A 24,742-nucleotide genomic window follows, 5' to 3' on the forward strand; every position below is an offset into this window, starting at 1 on the left:
AGTACGGCAATGCCTCACATGTGACCAAAAAATACCAGTTGGGTGCATGGCAGGACTCAGAAGGGAAGGAGTGATTTTTGGTGGTGGAATGAATGGTGGGTGCTATGTCGCATTAGCAAGACCCCCGAAGCACCAATACAGTGGAACCCCCCCACAAGTGACCCCATTTTGGTCACCAGCTTTGGGAGGGGGGCTGGCGCTGCGGCTGGCGGGGGGGTGGGAGGGGTGCTGGCGCTGCGGCAGCCGGGTGGGTGGGAGTGAGGGGGGCTGCCGGGTGGGAGGGGGGGGGGGCTGGCGATCGGTGGTGATCGGTGCTGTTCTTAACAGCACCGATCACCACCGATCACTGTGTTACCGAGCGGCTTAGCCGCCGGTAACACAGAAAACGCTGCAATTGGCTGTTCACATTTGAACAGCCAATCGCAGCGATCGCCGACCGGGGCTCAGGGACAGCAGACATCTCCAAACTGTCACCGCGTCTATGGACGCGGTGACAGTTTAAAACCATGACGTATATATACGTCTTCGGTCGGGAAGTACCTCCCGACCATGACGTATATATACGTCTTCGGTCGGGAATATCTATCTGTATATATATATATATATACACACATATATATATATATATATATGTATATACACACATATATATATATATATATATATATATATATATATATATATGTGTATATACACACACATATATATATATATATATATGTGTGTGTGTGTGTATATACACACACACATATATATATATATATATATATATATGTGTGTGTGTGTGTGTGTATATACACACATACACACACACATATATATATATATATATATATATATATATATATATATAATCATTTCATTTTACTTTTTTTTCATTTTTACTATGTCCCTAGTGCCTAGTGCTGCTGCTGCTGCTGGCGGGGGGAGGGAGGGAGGGAGGGAGGGGGGAGGCAGCGCTGCGGCGCATAACAGCACCGATCACCACACGGCTGCCGGGTCCCGGGTAAGATATAGTGCTGCCGGGTGGGAGGGAGGGGGTGACCGCGGATCGGTGGTGATCGGTGCTGTACTTAACAGCACCGATCACCACCGTTTTCTGTGTTACCGAGCGGCATAGCCGCCGGTAACACAGAAATAGCTGTGATTGGCTGTTCACATTTGAACAGCCAATCACAGCGATCGCCGACCGGGGGGGGCATTCCTGCCCCCCCCGGGCGGCGAGGGGGGATGTCTGCTGTCAGGGACAGCAGACATCTCCAAACTGTCACCGCGTCTATAGACGCGGTGACAGTTTAATGGCATGACGTACATTTATGCCATGTGTCGGGAAGTACTTCCCGACCATGACGTAAATGTACGTCCAATGTCGGGAAGGGGTTAAAATGCCTGCAAAGCCAACTTTTAATTCAATCCAATTAGATGTGCAAGAGAGGGCTGAAATTGTTGTGGCCATGCTCATTTATTTTAATGTATAGGAGCTTAGTGCTATCTCCTTATTTATTTACTGCATACTGGTAGGAAATGTCAAGTAATCAGCACTTCTTCGTGTTCTGTTGTAGTTACAAGATGAAAATATTTTTCCTTATCATCCAGTTGTGACTAAATTAATAAAAATAACGGTATTACTTTTGATGGCATACAGTTATGTTTCAGAAAGGAAACTTGAATCGGTAAAAAAAGATAATATTACATCCAATACTCTACACGGCATAAAATAATTGGTTTGCCCTCTCCAGTTACTCTGCAATGATGTTTCTAATCCCACACCCACCTTTTACTTCTCTTGCAGTGCGACACATTTTTCCGTCTGTGTGGTCTATGATATGGCAAGTTCAGTAGACATAATTGTAAATGTAATCTATTTAGAAATGTTTATTTAGTCACCCATGTGCCATTTTTTTAACCTCTCTTTATACCCTTATTAGTTAAATACCCTGTCCTTGAACAACCTGCCTAGTGTGATACCAACTTTACAGTATTATAAAGTGTTGTTCGACTTCTCGTTAATGATAGGGCTCTTATAAACCTACAAAGAAAAATGCCCCCCCCCCCCCCCCCCATTTTACAAGAGGTGCATTATGGGGGTCAGTAGGATTGTCTTTTTATTATTATTTCCATGGTGGTGAAAGACTCTACTCTACATTTCAGCACCTGCCTTCCCTGCATGTGGGCCTATTATTTACAGTACGAAATGGAGAAAAGTGCTATCTTTAGTGAAAACAGGGCGGGACCAGCGCAGCGGCTCCCTCCACCGCGTCCCCTTCCAGCTCTCCGGGGGGTGGGGGTGCTGCCTGCTGTGTCCCCAGGAGCCCTCCTTCTCCCCCACACATTCTGGGGCAGGCAGGGAGGCTTACATCTCCCTGCCTGCCACCGCCCCCCAGCTCCCTGCGGCATTCACTGCGGGGGTTTAAAATGGCTGTCAGGGGCAGCAAGCCCCTGAGGCATTGAATAGGGTGAGAGGGAGGGCTGGCAGCAAATGCTCCAGCCCTCCGGAACCCTAAACAGGATTCGCTGCACAGAGGACTGTCATTGAATACCTGCCATTGTGTTAAACGCCTGTTATGTTACACATATGCACAGATTCAATGTACAGCTGTAAAACCTAGAGTGCATGTGGCTAGAATCATGTCATATCTGGCTGAGAATCTTCAGCAAGGGCCATACACCTCAATGTATTCATTAGCATGTTGTTATTATTGTTAAAAGGCTATACATAGTGAATCTTACAGCCTCCATCTAGATTCTAGACAAATTTGACATGCTGCAGTCCAAGCCTCTGGTGCTAATATAATTCATGTTTAGACTAAGCTAAATGTTTTTTTTTTCTTCTTTCATAAAATGTTGAAGAAAAATGATTTTCAGCTTTCTGTAGAGTTTCTCTATGCTCCACATTTCAAGCGCTTTAAAAGGTTGATTTTCCCTGAAGGTAACAAATGAATCACTTGATCTTAATTGCTTCTTGTGCTCTGGAGCAGATAATGTATTACTGCTGAATATTACAGTTTAGTTTTGTCATTTTCTCTAAACACAGACACATTTGGACATAGTTACTTTTATCTTTAATGAGCACAAATATTTCATAGATATTTCAGAAAGGTCTCTAGAAATTTAGGTTAAGGTGATGAACAAAACTGCCCTCTTGCTTAGTTACCTACAGTAAGCGGTATGGCAGCTAAAATATATTTGCCCTTTTTACTAAAATGCTGATTTGCACTGTGAGATGCGGCACTGCATCTTGGGCCTTATTCTGCTTGGAGCGTCCGGGCCGTACGCGTACGTCCCGGGGTTTTTCACGATCTGCGCATGTGCAAATACGCTAATGCGCCGGCGCGAACACACCACAACGCTTGCGGCCGTTGTCTCAACGTGCGAAAAAACCTGTACGCGAGCGTACGGGTAATGGGGTGGCATAGGGGCGTGTTGATGGGAGCGGCCGAAATAATGAGGGAAAATGGGCGTAAATATGGGCGTACACGGGGGCGTGCACCAGAAATGAGCGGTGCTACTACCGCACGATCGACTAAGGCACCGTTCGTTTCGGACACCAAACAGGCGGCCGCCAACCGCCAGCTAAAACCACTCCTACAGATACCGCTTGCCAGCGTGCGCCTGAGTTGGCTAATTAACGCTGATTAGTACTTAAACACATACACCTGAATGTAATAAGCAATGCTGCAGTCTATTAACTCCAAACCATGATTTCACTGCCTGCAAGCCACACATGCAGCACGCAAACACATTGGAAGCTTATGTTTCTATACTTCTCCACATTTAAAGGTTTGTTTAGTTTAAGGTAAGAATCTTTTTATACGCTAAGGTAGGTATTTGATAAACAGACACATTCACTACCTGCTTTCATAGACTTTACGCAGTAGCACACTCAATCTACACAAGTCGACATGTGTCAACGTGTTCACTCTAATACTAACATAGGTTTTGTATTTAGGATACAATAACATAAACCACATCTAACACCTACAAACGATGTTTCTGCAATGTTTGAAGCACATGACCACTATTTTCAACACAATCTTTGTATAGTACCCCAAATTATGACCTGTACCACTATCTCATCTGCTATGATTTGGATTTCACTACACTCTGGATGTAAGATGCCACCAATCACATTATTGCACTCTCATCTCTCTAACAAAGGATTCCTACATCTGCTTATGACACTGTCAAATCATATATATTTTAAAAGTTATGCATGTTTGTTCACAAGCTAATTTATCATGTTTGGCCCATTCACACATCTTTTTTTAGGGAGGACACATATGAATTCCTACACAAATGTACCTTTTCACCCTTGTTTGTCTGCCTCACCCACTCCATGAGGAAAGCATTGTTCTGGACCTGCTTTTACCTACTACTGTAGGAGCTACCTCACCTGCACACAAACTGCTTTCTCACCTATTAAGTTGCTCTGCACATGTGCTGACACAAACTAATTAGCAGGGAAAAGTTGGATAGGAACATGGGAATGGCCATGGAGAGGGTTACACATGGGAAACTTCCACCACACTTCAACAAATGTTCAAAAATACCCTGGTCAGTAAGTACACATAAATCTAGTATTTGTTTCACACAAGAAATGACACATACCACAATTTAGATTTAATTTGTAAAATAAATTTATTTGCTGTTCAGCATCACAGCTTGACACTTTAATGTGAGAAATCAAAAAAAAAACAAATAAAATAGACACACAAATAATAAAACAGCCAGAACAAGAGGTTGCATATCTCCAAACATGTGTTACCCTGCAAATGCAATGGTGAAAGAAATGGGGACACCAGAATACGTAATGCAACAACCAGGGTGACTACTAAGCAAGATACACACCACCAAAAAAAAAAACCTGCATTTGTAGAGGTGAAAATACGAACTTTCATGCCCATGGCACGCAAATGGATCGATGGGCAACTCAGTAGGCGGATGTCCAGTGCAATTTAAACCTTTGGCCTCCAACCACAGAGGAAGTGACCCAGGTCTCATTTGGGCCCTTTTTTGCCCCTTTTAGATGGGGCCTTGGGGACAGGGGCCTTTGGGTCAGCTGGCTTTCGGCGTCTTCCCCTAGTCGCCACAGGAGGGTCAGCCGAGGTGGAAGGTTGGGGAGCAGCTTGGGGTGGGGCAGCAGATGGGGGATTGTCCCTTAGGGACCTGGCGGTGGACAGCTGCTCCGCAATAAGTTCATTCTGGCGGCTGAGGTGTTGGCCAATGCTTAGCATGCCAGCCGCCAGAGTTTCATTAATGCGGTTCAACGCCTCAACCTGCAGCTGGTTTGTGGCCTTCCACTCCGCCAGAAAATCCGCCACCTGCTGCTGACGGATCGCAGCATCCACCCCTTGCTGCTCGATCCTGTCCAGCGTCACCAACAGGCTCTCACTCAATGTCTCCTGAGGCTGGGGCTGGGGGCGACGTCTTGGTGGAGGCTGGACCACCTGCTCCACCTGTGGCTCTGCAGAGGCCGATGCTGCCGGTACATCCTGACTTTCTGCTTCTGCTAGGATAAGAATTGAAAACAATGTCACCATCACATACGCAATAAAAAATATCTTTCTAAATACAATGCATTACTGTGACTTACCATCAAAAGCAGCAGCAAAGACCTCCACCGGGAGCTCACTGTCCATATTGGAGATCCCCCTGATCTCCCCCACATCGATGACGTCACAGGAGTCCAGCTCCAGGGGGGTAAACTCCAAATGGTCAGGCATAGGACCGCTCCCGGTGGACATGCTGTGGTTGTACCGGTCAGTCATCTTCCTCTTCAGGGCACTTTTGAAGTCAGTCCACCTACAAGTTTAAAAATACAAATATCACCATGAGATATGTGCACCACTGTGCTACGTGTAGGGTTACCACCTAGTCCCTTTAATTCTGGACACATGTTACTTACACAGGTTCTGTGGCAGTTTAAAATTAGGTGAAGTGGAGTCTTGAAGTCAGCCAGCCACAGAACCTGTGTAATTAATATGTGTCCGGAATTAAAGGGACTAGGTGGTACCCCTAGCTACGTGACATTTCCTAGTGTGGGTGATCTTTTGTGCCATGTGTGGCCAAATATTTCTTTGATGGACAAAACCATGTGCACTGCAGGTGAGGCAGGTGTAAAACCCCACCCAAATCTGATTATCTCTGCACAAGTAACACCTGCCTCACCTGCAGTGCACATGGTTTTGTCCATCTAAGAAATATTAGGCCAGAAAGAGTGAACTAGAATAAGGGCCTCAGTTCCTGCTGGAGACTGCTGAACAAATTGCCCTGACAAACACACTAACCTTTTCTTCACCGCGTCCCAAGTTCTGACCACTGGTGCCACCTGGTTCACTTCCTCTGTGATCTTGTCCCAAAGGTTTCTCCTTGCACTGGCACCTGGCTTCCTGGTTGCCAATTCAATCCATTCGCGTGCCCTGGGCACGAGAATTCGCATTTCGGCCTCTACAAATGCAGGGTTTCTCCTTCTGGTGGTGGTATCCTGCTCAGTCATCACCCTAGATGTTGCAGCACGTTTTCTGGTGGCCCCAGCTCTCTCACCATGCACCTGCTGGGTCACACCTGTTTGGAGAGATGCAACCTCTTGTTCTGGCTGGCTGCTTGGCCCTTGTGGAGCTGGTGGAGGTTCACCAGGGCCTGTTACTGAGGGGCCCGCTTGATCTTGCAGGCGACTCCTCTCTTGGGCCCTCCTTCTCCGCTCCTCTTCCCTCTTCTGTAATGCTTGAAGCATGGATTCGGCTTGTGCTCTCTGCAGAGCGTCCTCTGCTGCTGAATCGTCAGAGTCAGACATGTTTGCAGCAATTGTGGGCTGCATCTGACTGAATATTTATATGTTAATCTCCCGCCACGAACAAGGGGGCGTATATTTTTCCCCGCAAGGTAGATGCAAATTTACGCCGATATTTCCCGCCGATAATTGCCGCTTAAATTACGCAGGTCTCAATGCACCTGATCAATCACCCGTATATGTATCTACACAGGTTGTGGAGCATTGTGGGCTACATCGTGAAATGTGTGCACCTGTCATTCCAATGATGAGTGTTGTCAGCTGGTATCTGTTGGAGTTCGTGTATGCTTTGTGAGTCACATTTCAAAACATCACGTTATAATGCTTTCCTTACATATGTAATGTGTATGAAATTGTCATACAGCAACATGTTGCATTGTGGCCCTTTAGGCAGCGTAGTTATAAGTAGAGGGTTGCGTGTATCATTTTCCGGCTACTGTATATACAGTACTCCTCCCCATGCATATCGCTGTATCGTGCCCCCTTTAAGCAGCGTAGTTAGGAGTAGACGGGGTGCGTGTATTATTTTCCGCACACTGTAAATACAGTACTTCTCTCTTCATTGAATGCATGCTGTTGGTTGTGGTGTGTATATCGGAACGGTCCGCGTAAGTTTCTATTCGCATCCAGTTTGTTAATATAAGAGGGATTAATAAAGTTAATACCAAACAAACAATTTTTTCGACCAATCAGCAAGCACCAAAAGTGATATATGTACCTGCAATTAATAACTGCGCCATTGCCAATATGACTTCTACAAGAGCCAGGCCCTTTTCTACATCTGAGCTTTTGGCCCTGGTGGAAGTGATGGATCGTCACCTGGGGCCCAGGGGCCCATATGTATCAAATGCGGACAAGCGGCGGGCGTATAATGCTGCCCGCCGCCTGATATTTTCCACAACCGGCGTCCGCAGAAGCCTGGGCCAGGTTGAGCGGCGCTGGTCCGACCTGCGCCGGCGGCAGCCGGTTCTACTCAGCAGCCTTCGCCGCCATATTGCCCGATGTAAGTTTTGATTACTAGTATGTCAGCGTTTTTTAGCAATGTTTGGTGTACTTTTTATAAATATGTTCCTGAGTATGGGGGTGTATATGGGGTGTATATGGGGTGTATATGGGGGGTATATGGGGGTGTATATGGGTGTATAGGGGGTGTATATGGGGGTGTATATGGGTGTATATGGGGGTGTATATGGGTGTATAGGGGGTGTATATGGGTGTATAGGGGGTGTATATGGGGTGTATATGGGGTGTATATGGGTGTATAGGGGGTGTATATGGGGTGTATATGGGGTGTATATGGGTGTATATGGGGTGTATATGGGGTGTATATGGGTGTATAGGGGGTGTATATGGGGTGTATATGGGTGTATAGGGGGTGTATATGGGGTGTATATGGGTGTATAGGGGGTGTATAGGGGGTGTATATGGGGTGTATATGGGGTGTATATGGGTGTATAGGGGGTGTATATGGGGTGTATATGGGTGTATAGGGGGTGTATAGGGGGTGTATATGGGGTGTATAGGGGGTGTATAGGGGGTGTATAGGGGGTGTATATGGGGTGTATATGGGGTGTATATGGGTGTATAGGGGGTGTATATGGGGGTGTATAGGGGGGGTTTAAGTAGTTGATCAGTTTTTGGGTGTAGGATATCAAATAGTTTGCATGATAAATGTCTGAAATTTCACAGCAATGATAATTTTGAAGGTTATGAGCATGACTAATGTGAATTTTTCTTTCCCCCTTTTTTATGAAACCCAATCTTCGATTTATATGCCATCAACATGAACATTTCAGCACGGGCAAGGGCACGCATTGAAGCCCGGGAGCAGGCAGCCCGGGACCAGGCAGCCCGGGACCAGGCAGCCCGGGACCAGGCAGCCGAGGAGGAGGAGGAAGAGGAGGAGGAAGAAGAGGAAGAGGAAGAGGAGGAGGAGGAAGAGGAAGAGGAGGAGGAGGAAGAGGAAGAGGAGGAGGAGGAGGAGAAGAAAGAGGAGGAGGAAGAGGAGGAGGAGGAAGAGGAGGAGGAGGAAGAAGAGGAGGAGGAAGAAGAGGAGGAGGAAGAAGAAGAGGAGACCCAGGGTGCAGTTTTCACCCACACAATTTCCCCATCCCCCACCCCCTCCACAACCCCCACCCCCTCCACAACCCCCACCCCCTCCACAACCCCCACCCCCTCCACAACCCCCCCCCCCTCCACAACCCCCACCCCCCCCCCTCCCCACCCCATTTCCAACCCCCCTACACCTCTCCACCACCCACCCCCAAACCTCTCCACTCCCCAGTAACACCCAGTACCTCGGGCCAAAGACCAGGACCATCCTCCTTGCTCCTGCCTTCCCCAACCACTCCACAGCCAACCAGCGGCGCCCAGGATGGCTCAAGTAGCCGTAAGTAAATAATGTGTCTAATGTTGACCTACACATTTCTACACATAAACAATCACAACAACCACATATGTGTATCCAACATCAACATTAGTTGCAACATATCACTGCAGGGCGACCATGAGGTGTGTCCTGTCCTTCTCCAGGAACAAGGGTCCCCTTGGTGGTTTTTTTGAGTGTGGCCATGCCTCACCCCTTGAATAATTGACATAACAGTACATCCAATGAGATATCCGACATTAGTGGTGTGGTAGTTATGTGGCTCCAGGTGTTGGGTAACTCCAGTTCCCAGCATGATGTGCAACACAGGGCCAGATTATAATGGAGGCGCAAGGGGTCAGTGCCCCTGGGACCCCCTCTAGCTAGGGGCCCCCTGTGGTTGTCATTTTTTTTTTTAAAAAAGACAATGTTTAAGTTATGTTTTTTTTTTTTTTGCTAAATGTTTTGTGCATGGGTGGGGTAGTGCTGCAGCTTCACCTATCTGCCAATGTGACAATGATTTATGGTGCTGAGCATCGGGAGGCAAGGCACACTGATTGCACAAGTGTGCAGTGCATTTCTGGGAGTTGACTAAGTCCCATGACACTTTGCACCAGAGGACAGAGGCTGAGAAGTTTGTGCTGAGCTCTGATTGGTGGAGCTCATTACATGCTTCTCAGGTCCATGGAGAACAGCAGCAGCAGCTTAGTCATAGGAGGGTTTTTAATCAGAGGCAGCACTAGGACTGTGAGGTCTCCTCCAGAGTAAGGGGCAGAGGGACAAACACAGGCTTTTCATGTGGTGTGTGTATATATATATATATATATGGTGTCTATTATTATTCCGAGTGCCGCCAACCCCCTGTCTATATATATATATATATATATATATATATATATATATATATCCCCTGCAGGTAACCATTGACCAAGTTTATTCTGCCTTTACTCTATGTTTTGACAGTATAATATTCGGCCATGCAGTGTGCGGCCAGTAATGACAAGTGCAAGGGGGCCCCCCGCTCTAAAGTACCCCGGGCCCCCCAAAGGCTTAATCTGCCACTGGTGCAACTTAAATGTAGAGATTGTTTTGTTAATAGTGTGTGAGGCCATGCGGATGCATGCTTTACAAACATAGCTGTAGGCCTATAATTTGTACAGCAATGTCCTAAATTTAAAATAGTAAGGAGTGCTTAAGCCACAACAATGTCATAACCCTTAAATAGCACAGGCTAATTGTGAGGTTAGAGGACAGTCCCCCAAAAACAAAGTACCAATTGGGATACAGCATACATTCATTGATGAAGGAGTAATTGAATTAATGTTATTTACTATGTACAGTATGTGTGTGTTAACATATTTTTTTTTAGTACTGTGTTTACAGCAGACCCATCTTCAATGTAGTTTAAAAATGTATGTGCCCTTCACACATAACTCACAACTTTTTATTATGTACAAATACAACAAACATTTGTTTATGTTATATATTAATTTTTTTTTTTATCCCTTCACTACAGACACTGAACAGCAGCAGGAGGAGGTGGCAGCCCTTATTCGGGAGATCTTCCTGACCCTTTTTTATTTTCAACTTCTTTTTGGCCTACTGGAGGCCCGCATTTAATTTTTTTTTTATCCTCCCCCCCCTTATTATGTTTGTAATAAATAAAAGTTTATATTGTATTATAAATTGCCTGTGTTTTTAATAATAAATATGTTAGAGGGCTTGTAAGGGTAGGTACATACAGATGTGTAATGTAAGTTATATTAGTAATTTGAGGTGAGGGGTAATGATTGATGTGTAAATGTGTGTGTTTTTGAGTAAAATAACACATAGTGAAAATGCATGAATGTTTAATGTTTTTCGATTAAAACATCACACATAACATCAGGGTAGGTATACATGTTACACATTTTGGACAAACTAATTATGGACATAATTTAGTACATATACAGAAACACCAACATAACTTGATTTAAAAGTAACAGCAATATGGGGACACATAGATAGTGATTAAAATGCCACATTAGAACATAACAAATATACATGTAATGTGGTTTAAAATGTAGTTTTATTAGGTCTTTATTAAGGTAGACAATTGAGTTAATAGAAAACAATAAGTGAATAACAAATAGATTAATTAATCAATTGTCAGATTAGTAGTTGAGAGGCAAGATTTGCAGGTCCATATATGTGAAGGGTATGCCAGCGTGCACGGACGTACGCTCACTCTCACGAGCGGTGACATAAGCTGAGTTTTCCATTGAAAACAATAGGGACCCGTCCGTGCAAGCTGGCGTACGCTCAGATCGCCGCAAGAAGGCGGTGGGGAGACGGAGGAAAGACGGCCGTAGACGGCGCCGTACGCTCAGTCGTACGCCAGTTGTCGGAGTGTAAGGGCTGGGCCGGCCGCGTACGTTGCCGTACGCTCATTTGTACACCACTCCCCTTCTACGGTATTTCTGCCCGTACGTAAGCGGCTGATTTGTGGGTGGACCTAACCCTAACGGCCGCGTACGGCTAGCGTGCGGTAATTGTGAACGTACGCACGTTTGGCCGCTCCGATCAGAATAAGGCCCCTTATGTCTTCCTTCCACACATTGAACTGGATGTTGCTGTGGACATACTGTATACTCCAATCTGCTTCTGTAATGCAGGATGAGGAGTTTCTGTATATCAGGGTCTACTAATTACTATTGGTGTGGCAGGTGGTTAGTATGTTTCTAAATATAGTTGTGGGAGGTTCGCTTACTTTACATGCTAGGATGTAAACAGATTTTTGGGTACTTGTTTAGTTTTCCGGTGGCAGCATGGCCGCGCGCAACTTCCGGGTCGGCGTCCCCTCGCGCTGGCCACACTTTCTAAAATAAACTCCATGCCAACGTGGATAGTTCATACTCCCACTATCCACGTTGGGAGGGAGTAGATTTTAGATAGTGTGGCGAGCGTAGCGAGCCACCGAGCCCGAAGCGTGGGCAAGCGCAGCGAGCCCCGCAAGTGGACACAGACCCAGAAGTAGCGCGCGTCCATGCTGCCACCGTGAAACTAAACAAGTACCGATTTTGGTTTATGATGAATTCTACTCTATTGGTGAGACTTGGCTTGCCCACTCTGTTATTGGGTTGTTGCATCTAAGAATATAGAATATACTTGAGTGGGTCCCATTCTTTGCACACCAGAATGTGTTTTGTGGGGCCTTAGGTCGGGTCGGATGGGATGTCTGCACATGCGATTTGGCCCGATTCCTCCGAATCGGGTCAAATCGGGCCCAAATCGCATAGTGTATGGCGGCCTTAAGACAGGTAAAGGGGCAACAATGAAGTAATAACACTTAACATGATGTAAGGGTTAATCTAAAGTGCAAGTAATGTGTTTAATTATCAATTAGGAAGTACTTGATTACATTTAAAAATAATCTATGTGTTATGAGGTAGGCTAATTGGATAAGTGTATCATGTTGCAGAAGCTTGACTTTCGAATAGATTAGTGAGGTTTGCGGAAATACACCAACTCGGTGCGTACGGTCAGCTTCCCGTCCGTTCGGACGCAGTAAGACCATGCAGAATCTTTGTGTTCCCACCGCACACGCACGTTTGGATGCAGTCTGAAGACACTCCCTCTTCTTAGCAAGTCCATCCGAACGGATGCGGACGACCTGTGGGCGTGTGTTCTTAGAATGTCCGCCGTGCGTGGCATTCTTTCATTTCCGAAAGAAGTCGGAACGGACCGCACCAAGCAGAATAAGGCCCTAAGTGACATATTTTACCAGGGGGACTGCAGTCCATAGGTAAATATGGCCACTGGTCATGACAATACAGTCAAGGTAAGGCTGCATAAACATTACACAGCTGTAGTTTATCAGTGCAGGTGTGCATCCGATATGTCTGTGAATGAAGTTGTTCACTTTACCATTCATAATAGGAATCCTTGTGGATGGTGAAGTATGAAAAATGAAAACACAAAAAAAAGTGAAATACGTTTCAAGGATGACCTTGCTTATCAACCTTTTGGCAATGTCGATTTAATGCAGGTTGACCTTTTGGTGTCGACCTAGAATTTTCCAACCTATCATCCTGTTCCCGGCACAACCCCTAGTTTATTGTTACCTTGATACAATTCTAATGTAAATATTCTGTAGTATACAGCATACATAAAGGAATACTGTATAGGCCATTATAGTTTTTTATCCTTTTCTACTGGCAGAGCACATTTAGTTCCAAGTAAGAATTTAATATATTTTAATGAATATGATTAAAATGTTTTATTACTTTTTTAATATGAAGATTGTTATATTAAGTTATATATCTGGATTGAAGGATAGCTGCAAATAATTAGAATTTTAATTTAAGACTAAAGCAGCTGTATTTGTTTCCATTTTTATATATTTTTTTATAAAATGTTAATTGCTAGCAGCATTATGTAAAGGAATGTACAGTTCTTTAAGCAGCATATACATTAGATGACATTGCAAACAATGGGATGTTGTCCATGATTTCCCAGGAACTCGCTGACAAATGATATTGTGCATACACACTGAGTGATTTTACAAACTATCGTCATTGGTCACATTCAGGTGTCATTGATCATATCCTCAGATTGAGCTGCATGTACAGACGACAAAGGAGTCTGCTTACAACCTGCAGGAGTGCTTATTGATAACGATACTGGTCCTGATTCAGAGTTGATCGCTGATGTGCAAATTCTCAGGTCAAGCGATTATCGAATGACTGTCCATGCGTACAGATCACGCCACGCATGCAAGAGGGTAAACCGCGTAAAAAATTGCATGTGGAGCGTAAACAAAGTTTGCGGGAGGTTGACTGACAGGCATTAGGAGGTGGACACCTGCCATTTTCTGGGAGTGTCAGAAAAAATACAGACACGCCCAAGCGTTTTACGGGAGGATCTGTTGCGGCAGTGCCGGCCTCGATCAGCCTGTCTGTAGCAGATGACCCTTAGGGTCAGACTTACATTTTTAAATTTTCATATGGATCTGCAAGTGGATAGCGATCTAAAATACTTTCACAAGTCATTTGCAGATTGCACAGGGCAGGTTTTTTTTCTGTCTGGGCAGAATCTATCTATATCTACTCGCAGTCATATGCAACTTTGCAGATCAGCGATCATGTCTGAATCAGACCCACAGAGCATACACACCAGTATATATGCACGAAAATGGCTGGTCATTATGGTTCATATCATTTAAGTAATACTCTAATATGTACTGTACACAGGGCCGGACTGGGACCAGAAATCGGCCCTGGCATTTTGAGTACACAGGCCCACCTGTAGCAGAAGGGACCCTTGCGCGGTGAAGCTGTGCTGCGAACAGGGGGTGTGGCCTAATGGAAAGGAGGCGTGGCATCACAAAAAGGAGGCAATACACTGCTCATTACACATTATGAAACACACCAAAATGCTGCATGCCATAATGCCAATTACACAAAATGCTGCACACTGTGATGCCCATTACACAAAATGCTGCACACTGTGATGCCCATGTTGCTAAGTTTGGGGATACAGTGCTTACTGATTACATTGGGCCAATGTTATAAGGAAGCACTATATCCCCAAACTTGGCAACAGGCTTTAATAAAGGGTGGCTCCCTGTGGGGTAATTTTCCCTGTAAGTGCTTGTTAGGCTTTGAGAAAGGTCTTTGTGAAACATATGTAGGGATGTGCAGTAATGTAATAAACTGCTCACCTGTCCCCTTTGCTTCACATGTCAATCCAGGCACTGGCCGATATAAGGGTGTGTGGAATCCGGGGTGTGACATGCACCAGGGGATGTAAACTGCTGCAGGTCATCTGGAGCACTAGCTGGCTGACTGTCAGCAGCGCCTGTAGCCCTGGGCTGTGGATGCTTGCTACTTTCAGGGATGCCTTCTTCTGTCAGGCGGGAAGCAGGAGCTACTTGTCCGCCCCAGACCTCGAGAGATCTCAGGCGGCAATGAGCTGTGCCGCGCCACGCCGCACACTCTCCAGAGCAGGGTGCCAGGCCTCAGCTATAAATTTAGGTCCTGGCTTAGGGAAGGAGGCAGGCCGCAACCCGCAGAAGGACAGAAGTACCCTCCTTGCTCTGCAGCGATTACCCCTCCCGGTGTGGTAAGTGAAGCAGGAGCGGCGGTCACTAGAGGTAGAAGCTCCGGCAGAAGCCGTCTGCTCCCAGTGGCCGCCAACCAAGAGGTACCTTCTGCTGTGGCCTGGCTGCACAAAATCGGCCCACAAGGCCATCGGCTCTTCTGGCATTTGCCAGAAGTGCCAGATGGCCAGTCCGGCCCTGACTGTACACATTATTAGTTTCTAGATTTTCTTTTCTTTGTAGAGTCTAACCATAGAAGCAGCAGGAAGTGGTGCACCGCAGGTGGAGCAGTATTAGACAGGAGCCGTTCTGACCCCTATTGTAGCTACAGTAAGGCTCATGGGATAGAGCAGGGGTAGCCAACTCCAGTCCTCAAGAGCTACCAACAGTTGGAATTTTCCAGGTCTCCTCACAGAATCACAAGTGAAGTAATTAGCTCCAGCTGTGGATCTTTTAAAATGGGTTAGACAGTAATGACTGCAACTGTGTACCTGCGAGGTGAGCTGGAAAATGTGAACTGTTGGTACTGTAGCCCTCGAGGACTGGAGTTGGCTCCCCCTGGGATAGAGCCTATTAACTCTGCAGCAGCAGCATTGAGCATGCCACAGCGCTCCATTGGAAGAGCATCCTGCTGTGAACCACTCAGGTACTACTGTAGATACAGGTGCCCCCATACAGAGCTTGGAGCCCAGAGGCAGGCGCCCCCATTGCCTCTGGGAGTTACGCTGCTGGGATAGACATTGCTCCCAATTGCAAATTATTGTCATTTCAATACATCAAACGCATCGATTGCTGTAACATTTTGAAACACTTGGCAATAAGGGACCCATTTATGAAACTTTTTTTTTTCATAAATTCATGTTTAAACAGCTTTTCTGCATGACTATCTCACATTAATGAAGATTTTAACCCTGGAGATATTGCAGATGATATGTGTAATATTCACTATGCATCAGTCTTCTCAAAATGCTGGGGTCAGTTTCCTTCTGAAAATATAAAAAAAAAAAACTAAAGCCAAACCTGAGAATATTTAAGTATTATACATTTTAATACCATCACCAACATTTCTTATTGTTTTTATTGGTAGGGTCCCCAACAAACCTTTATCCAGCCCTGCACAACAGTAAATAGGATTAATATTCCAGAAAACACTTGGGGCATGCTGGTATTAAGAACACATACCCTATTTTAAGTATATCCCTTTCTGACGCAGGACACCAAAATGTCTAGTTACGGCACTGCTCTTGAGCATACATTATAACAATCTTAGCGGCATCCTCCATCCATGCATGTACTGTATCTTATTATTGTAAAACTTACGTGCGTTTCGCAAATATGACCCAGTTAGCTAGCAGGGTTGGACCCAGCCCAGGAAAGACCCAGGTAACAGTGTAGTGTAAAGTCACCCACATCATCTAGCCAGGGTCCCATTAAAAGCTCATAGAGAGTCGATGCAATCTGCAAGCATGGGGAGAGGGAAGGCCTGGCACTTACCTGTGTCCACCATGTTCAGTTATCTGGGTCAGAACTGGGTTTAAGGTGAAAAAGGGGTATTAGTCTGTGTGTGTTTGCTTATTTGTTTTACTTCACCTTTAACATACTCAGTGACGGACTTTATCTATGAGCTACAGGTTGGCAGCCACCCCATTAAAATTCACCTCTGTGAGAGTGAGCCAGATGCAGTCTGTGTGACTGCAATGGCTACACTGACTAGCAGTGATGTCCTATTGGATGTCCTACCTGCCAATTACCAGCATGATAGTGGAATTGGAAGGTGCTACCTCCCTCTGGGACTGTCAGACTGGGCTGCAATTAGCAAAGAGCTAGCTTCTTTGGACTGCAGCCGATACAGTCAATAGAAGCTGCGGGCTTTCACTTGACTGCTCATGTACCAGTCCTGGTGCCTGTCAACTACATTGAGCATATTCTGGAACCTTGGTGGGGCAGTGCCTCAACTGTGGTGCATTAGTCTGCAGCTAAACAAATTGCTTCTTTGGACAATTATTAGTTGAATGCTCACACTTTGCATTCAATATGATACTTTGTTAAGAATTAAATTGTCAAAGGAGATATTTAGATCAGCACTTTATAACATACACAGTGCCATAAGGCATATTGCAGTTTGATATTTTTCACGCCATATTGGGTTATTCTATTTATTACTGTGTATAAGAAATTAAGGGGTTAGCAAATATTTACCATATAATTGTGTTGAATGGTAAAGTGATTGCCCGTAGAGACAATACTGGAGAGAAAAGCTTACATCATGCTATTGCAGAGTCCCCAAACAGAATCTCCAGGCGGATTATCTATTGTTCAGTTGTGTGAACTTGTTTGTATATTCACTGTTGAAGATTAAATCATTTTGCAATAACAGCTTCTCTCTCTGGGGCCAACGCAAATGTACTGAACAAATGGTGGTTTGTTTCATATTCAAAACCACATTAAAAATATGTGTATCTATTTCCAAGTCACAACATTTGCCCAAATTCATTTTATGTCTGTCCTCGTTCCAAAGAGATGATTATTTTTGGGACATGCTTCACTGAAATACTCTGTTCTACCAGTGGATGAATTTCTGAAATCTCTGTAACAAAGTGAGTTATATATTTGATATATTTTAAGCGCTGTTCTGTGCTGTGTGTAAGAGCTTGCCTGCTTATTATTGCCACTAACAGCCAAGCTAATGTTAGTAATGACACCTATCTTTCCAGCTTTAATAATGACACTCACTCAGCAGTGAATTGCAATAAGGGGAAATATACTGAAAATGGATTGAATGCGGTAGCGGTTGAAAATAGATGTGTATGTATGCACAATTATTTATTGTGTTACACCATTTGTGTGCATAAACAGTGTTTATTCTGGATGTTGTATAATGGCCACCACTCATCATGCTTAATAACTAGTAACAGTTTATTAAATAGCGACTTCAAATATAAAACTATGATGGCTGTTAATGTGCTACACTGTATTCCCTGTGATTAATGGTTTATCTAAGGGAACATCTCAGGTCTAATACCACTGTGCATACTTGCAAACGTGCGGATGTGTAATATCTTAGCCAAGCATGTATTATATATCATGTGTATGTTTTTGTTATGTGAATGTACTTTCATATATAAAACACGTAACTACAGAAGTTAACCATAGATAACCCATTTAGCGTTCCTCTAATAATGGAAGCAGACAACATAAATTGCTCCGTACTTGCCAACTCATCTGGAAGGGCAGGAAGGCACACAAAAATTAGGTGGTACTCGGCAACCCGTACCCTGCTGCTTTCCCCTGCTTACCTCCACTAAGGGAGGAAAAGTGGGTGGGGCGATGACGCAACTCACACTAAAGCGCATCATTGTAGCCCCTGTTCTGCTTTGCAATGCTGGTAACGTGGGTATTGCATAGTGGGATGTGGGCTTCTCCATGTACCCCAAGCCTAATGTTTTATAAATAATGCATGATAAATGATAGATCGCAGCTGTCTAGTTGCTACAGTATGAACAACTTCACCACTCAAGTCACCCCAACAGTTCATGTTTTAAGGATATACATGCACAGGGGACTTTATTAGTACCACAACCAGTTTAAATATACAATCTGTGCACAAGCATGGATAGCCTTAAAACTTGGACTGTATGGTGCCATCACAACCGTGTTTCAGAAACCCTGTTCTAGACTTTGATAGGCTAATGGAAATTGGAACGATCAAGAAGTTGCAACTAATGCTAACCCAAGCCTACCCTTGGGTTCCTGTGTAATGGACATGATCAAACACCATAATATTGATCATACATCTGATTCCTGAAGAATTTACCAAACTCCACAATACCCTCCCCCCACCAAAAAAAATATATTAATTTAACTAATAAAAATGTTAATGTATTGCCTTAAACTGGCCATACATCTCCAAATTTATTGTCCGATCTAGCTGGTTAGAACAAGAACCTGGTAATGGATGAGAGCAAATGACAGTTGACCATTTGCTTTGAAATGCTGGAAAACTGACAAGAACAGTCATTCAAATATTACCAGATTTTTGTTCCTACCAGCCAGATCTGACAATCAATCTGTAGATGTATGGCCATCTTAAGTGTCACCAATTTCCTACAATCTCTGAGAAATAAATGACCTCCAATAGCCTGGCAGCCGAGTACAAATGAAAGTAAGAGTGAATAAAGGGATTTAAGTTTAAATAGTTGAATTCCCTGATTCACACCCATACTTCTGGAACACCATTCATCTCTCTGCCGTGCATCATATTTAATGGGCTTTATACTGCACATGTATTAGAATTAGATTCATTTTGACTACAGATGGAGATTTTTCAATCCCATGGTGAGTTATTACGCAAATTTGTAGTTTTCACTTGATCGAGCGATGATTTATTCTTTTTGAACCGTGCTGTATTGCATTACATGGTGGTTCAATAATATACCTGCCCCATCTATGATTGCTTGGTCATCTATTATGAGCTTGGGTCTATTTTATATTAGAATATTTCAGCTGCATATAGCTGCGCAGGATAATTGCCTGAACTTTTTCTTATTTCTAATTTTACTTTATGCGCATAAATATTTTAGACAACATTAATGTCTACTATTAAAAACGTTGAACCGTTTCTTAAGTGTGGTGCCTTATGCTTCCCTTAACCTTGTAATAACAGTCCACACAAAAACAAAACGAGCCGAGTATACTGGCAAGTGTGCCTAGGGCTTGCAGGCTGCCTGTTTAACATGCCTGTCTTCTAAAGATCTACAGTGCTAATACTTGTAATGGGTTGGAGAACTCCTGCGATCTGCCTGTACTGGGGAAATTCATTAGTTCTTCGCAGTGATCTATCACTGGGTTCATGCACAAGCACGGAAGCCAGAACTGCACTAAATTTATCGGGTGCTTGGCAAGCTTTGAAAACATTTATTGGACCGAAATATCAGTCAAGTAATATATTTTTGTTTCATGCAGTTTCTGGACTGTGAAGGTTTCTTATTAATCAAAAGTCGCAAGTTCCTTTTTAGCCAGTGGCACGTTTTACTTGTTGCGAATGTAAAACGGATTTGCATAGTTTTCTGTATTGACGTTTTATTTTGTCTTTTTTCCCTGCTGGTTTTATGGAGTTTTTTATGCAGAGATGTTATGTACTATGCAGAGGCAATGAAAGCACTTTATTATATACAGATATAACTCCAACTACTGTACTGGATTGGCATTTCACAAACGATGTACTCTATACTCAGCTTTCCTTGCAGTATCAGCATACAGTGTGAATTTTTCTCTGACAGTCAGTAGTAATAATGACATTAATGATATTATTCATTAAAAGTGTAATTTGGCTGCCAACTAAGAAGCACCAGGGTCAGCTGTAATAATGCAATTGGGGAGCTGTGTAGCCAATCATCACCTCCAAAACTCAGAACAAGCCTTCAAAAAGCTCATACTGTATTCCCTTCTCTCATGTGTGTATAAGCTAAGCAAATGTGACAATTAATGTTGCTGCGTGCTAATCAGAAACCTCTCAATTCAACTGCATAACATAATGGAGTTCCAGGCTGACTTACTACTGCCACGTTTTATGTTTCACTATTCCAACAAGGCCTAATTATGTTTGTAACAATGACCATTTTGCTTTCAATGCAGATGAGAAAATATACAGTCTCTCGGGATGTTGAAAGCTAAAAGGCAGTAATATGAATAAGACTCATGGGTGAATATGTATCAAGCAGTGTAAGAAGTAGACCAGAGGAGAAATTGCCTCTACCTGTCTTCTTATAGAATGCACTTAATAGTATTACCTTGATGCTGATTGGTTGTTAAAGGCAACTTCTCTACTGATTCACTTCTGCAATGCTTAATACATTTTCCCATCATCCCTCTGTACAGCTCCTCAGTTCCCATAGGAGTGCTGCCTGCTGTAACTGCTAAACAGGCTAGACTTGAGCAGCAATGATAATGTGTCAGTGTGCTTTGTGGCAGGTGTGCTACATTAGGTCGACAATGATAATGTTGTAAATGATTGCCTCTTTAAGAAACGTAGGTTGTTACAAAACAAATGGTCTATAGAAATGGCCAACACATGACATAGTCAACATTTTTTTATTACGTTTATTTAGTGTCATTTTGTGCCAAATTAGTGCCCTTCTCTTGCTGTGCACTGCACACTTTACTGTTCCCAAACAGATTACACGTGGATGGATATGTATGGAAAATCAAAACAACAAACCTGAAAATCATGTCGACGTTTTGACCATGTTTACCACATGATGTCACCCTAGACACTGTCCACTCATCATCCAGATACCCTTTGTGACTGCTGCTTGCCCTGTTGCTACTGTACCTTACTGCTGCAAAAAGTGCTCTGACAGCAAACACTGTCATCAGGGCCACAAATACCACTAGTTTTTATCAATAGAAATTACTGGTTTCGTTCCTCTTTTAATACACACTATGAATTTGTTTCTATGAATGGTATATAGGTTTTAAATTAAAAAGTTTGTATTTCTTTTCCCAATCAGAATTGAAGAACTGAAGGAACTTGGAGAACTTTCTCCACACTGGGACAACCTGCGGCAGAGTGTTATAAGTCACTATGAAGAGATGGTGTGCATCTACCAGGAAAGCCTTGCTGAGCTAGAAAAATATACAGGTAGCAAGCTAAGTCTACTAATACCCCTTTTACACCAGCAAGCCGGGTCACACACAGGATTTTAGACCCGGCTCCAACCCAGGTGCAACCCGGCTTGTGACTCCTTTTACACGGGCTTCCCCATCTGGCATAATGCCAGGCTGGTGACGTCACCGGAAGCGGGGCCTGAGACACTGCTGGAAGATGAGAGCATCTCTTTGCACTGGCTTTTCCATTGCAGTGAACAAGACCCGGGTCACATTGACTCAGGTTACCCATTTATAGTGCACTCAGATCTGGGTTATTCTTGTGTTCTACCCTAGTGGCTACCTGGGAAGTATTCCTGGGACACTTGACTCATGATTTTTTCTAAGGACCCTTTTCACTAGCGAAAAAACCCTGGTGGATGTGAGTCACCGGGTTATACTTGGTTGTGGAAAAATTAGTTACTCCACACTCCTATCTGTTTAATATACATATGGCTGTTATTTCTTTATTTTCTGAAACCTATCTGAAGGTTGATAAATAGGTTTTCAGTAGGTGGCCTGGTGCTCTCACCAGTACTGTAAATGTCATAGCAGGATGAAGGCATTATTAGAGTTTGTTGTTAATTCCTATTCCGTGTAATATCTCTTTTTTCCAGTTTTAAATAAATTTGTTCACATGTCTTTTTATCTAGTCATTACATTAGTGCCAACAAGGTGAACGATTGCTTGAACTGAAGGCGGCTAAATGCCAAATCACATGGTAACTTACTGTAGGAGCTCGTTCCAGTATTACCTATGGGTCCAGCCACAGTCTGAGAGATACTGTAGGCATTAGGCAGTTGCCTATCTGTCTTATACAGGACTAACTAATGGATCATGGGTACTTGTGTAGTTTCACGGCGCCAACATACTTCCGGGTTCTACGCTCGGCACAAACTATCTAAAATAAAGTAACTTAACTACATGCCAACATGGATAGTTCATACCCCCACTATCCATGTTGGCATGGATTTGATTTTAGATAGCGTGGCGAGCGTAGCAAGCCACGGAGCCTGCAGCGTGGGCGAGTAAAGCGTGCCCCGCAAGTGGACTCAGACGCACAAATACCGGATCATGTATTAATATGCTGAAGCCTCAAAATTCTGTAGAATGTGATTTCTAGGCATTGGTGATATAAATCTGACTTGCTTTCTGAAACCTCTAAATTGTTATGACTCATTTGTTCCCTAGCAAGTGATTATTGTACCACACAAGTTTATCCCTTTTCTATTCATGATGGTTCATTTTACAGATCTATAAATAGAAAAAGAAAGAGACAACAACCGCTGTCTGATGCTGGTGGCCACTTTGCCTGTTTTATAGTCTCTTTTTCTGAGCAAGAGCAGCACAGGACTAGACTTTTGTGCATTTGGTTAGGGACCTAGGAGTCTGAACAGCTAAGTGACTGCCAGTATACTGTATATGACTGAACTTTGTCACGTGGTATAATAAAGTTTTAAGGCACAACTACATATCAATATTCTATGCCTGCTCAGAGGCAATAATGTGATTTTATGGACCGCTACACACACACAGTTTTTGAGAAGCGTTCGCATCCATTTCTTTACTGTCTGCAGCATTTTGAGCATTAACTAGCAGCACTTAGCATAAAGGCTTTGAGGACACAGTCTAAACACTTTTAAAAGTGTAGACAAAGTACAAGATTTTATCTTTATTTTTTTACAAATATTTTATTTTATTTTTTTAACTCTCAAATGTACACGGTCCCAGGGGATAGAAGTTCTATTTTCCATTGTTTGTTAAGATGTGTTGACATCATCGAGGAAATGCATTTACTAAAAAGCCATTATCTTGTGTTTATGCTGACTGACTAGAAGTACAGCAGTATTCTCTGAGTACTCCAGCAGACGGGATGGGGATTGTAACAGTGGGCTTGGCTGACAGGTAGCTGCGCCATTCCCTCGTTGCTGTGCAATCCCACTGAAAACCATTTCGTAAGTACATTGGGCCTAATTCAAGTATGGTTGGATGGCCCCGAATTCCGAGGGGATGCGGGTGGTGTGGGAGCTTGCCAGGGCACGCTGACCTGCTGTTGGCTAGGCTGTAAGTGAACGCAACCTAGCCTACAGGTCTGAATTAGGCCCATAGTGTGGCATAAACACAAGAGTCCCGGGGAACAGGATAAAAAAACCAGGATGTGAAATATAGAGGAGCGGTCGTATGTGCGTTCATTACTCTTATTTTGACAAGTCAATAAAAATGAGTAGTATTAAAGCTTATGGCTTTATATAATGCTAGATTTTAAGTACAGGCCTCAACAAAATGTGTGATAAATGGGCCATCATTTTCACCATGCTGGGTCCCTGTTGTAGACAGCAGGGGATGTATGTCACTTATAATGCATTAGCATATCTGCACATTAAATACTGCTCTGTAGATTACCGAGAAGATACATGCTGTGATGGAGCAATAAAATCTTTTAATTTCTTAGAAATCATGTATACAATAAAACATGAACTGGAAAGATACAATGCATGCACCCTGCTCGGGCTTAGAAATAAAAACATGGCAAATAACCATCTGCTTGTTGCAGAACACGGAGATACTTACAGTTTTTAATTCCTGTGCTTTGTCCCCAGGGTCTTCTTTCAAATCCAGCTGTACTAAAGGAGAAAAGAGTCTTGAATTTGTTCCAATTAATCTCCATTTGCAAAGAATGCGTGTTCACAGCCAAAAGTTAAAAGGTAATATTGTTGATCTGAAGGAAAGAGATGCTGAAAGAGGTGACAGTGTTAATATAATAGAATTTATTTCAGCTGTACTGTGGGTATAAGCAACATGAATAGAAAGGAAAGGAAGTAATGGCAGGCTAATGCTCCCAATGTATAAGACATACAGGCTG

At 43.6% G+C, this 24,742-nt stretch overlaps 1 protein-coding gene across 6 annotated transcripts in view; it reads left to right on the top strand.

Annotated features, from left to right (window-relative positions):
* INPP4B (inositol polyphosphate-4-phosphatase type II B) overlaps positions 1 to 24,742 on the top strand; it is a 512,352-nt gene that overhangs the window by 370,588 nt on the left and 117,022 nt on the right. For all 6 annotated transcript variants that reach the window (XM_083173210.1, XM_083173202.1, XM_083173215.1 and 3 more), the window contains 2 exons: positions 21,744 to 21,874; positions 24,480 to 24,584. In XM_083173210.1, the coding sequence (XP_083029336.1) occupies positions 21,744 to 21,874; positions 24,480 to 24,584 (236 nt within the window). The remainder of the gene's footprint in view (positions 1 to 21,743; positions 21,875 to 24,479; positions 24,585 to 24,742) is intronic.

Source organism: Crinia signifera, chromosome 1 (genome assembly GCF_055691185.1).
Source record: "Crinia signifera chromosome 1, ASM5569118v1, whole genome shotgun sequence".
In the NCBI taxonomy this organism is placed as follows: Eukaryota; Metazoa; Chordata; class Amphibia; order Anura; family Myobatrachidae; genus Crinia; species Crinia signifera.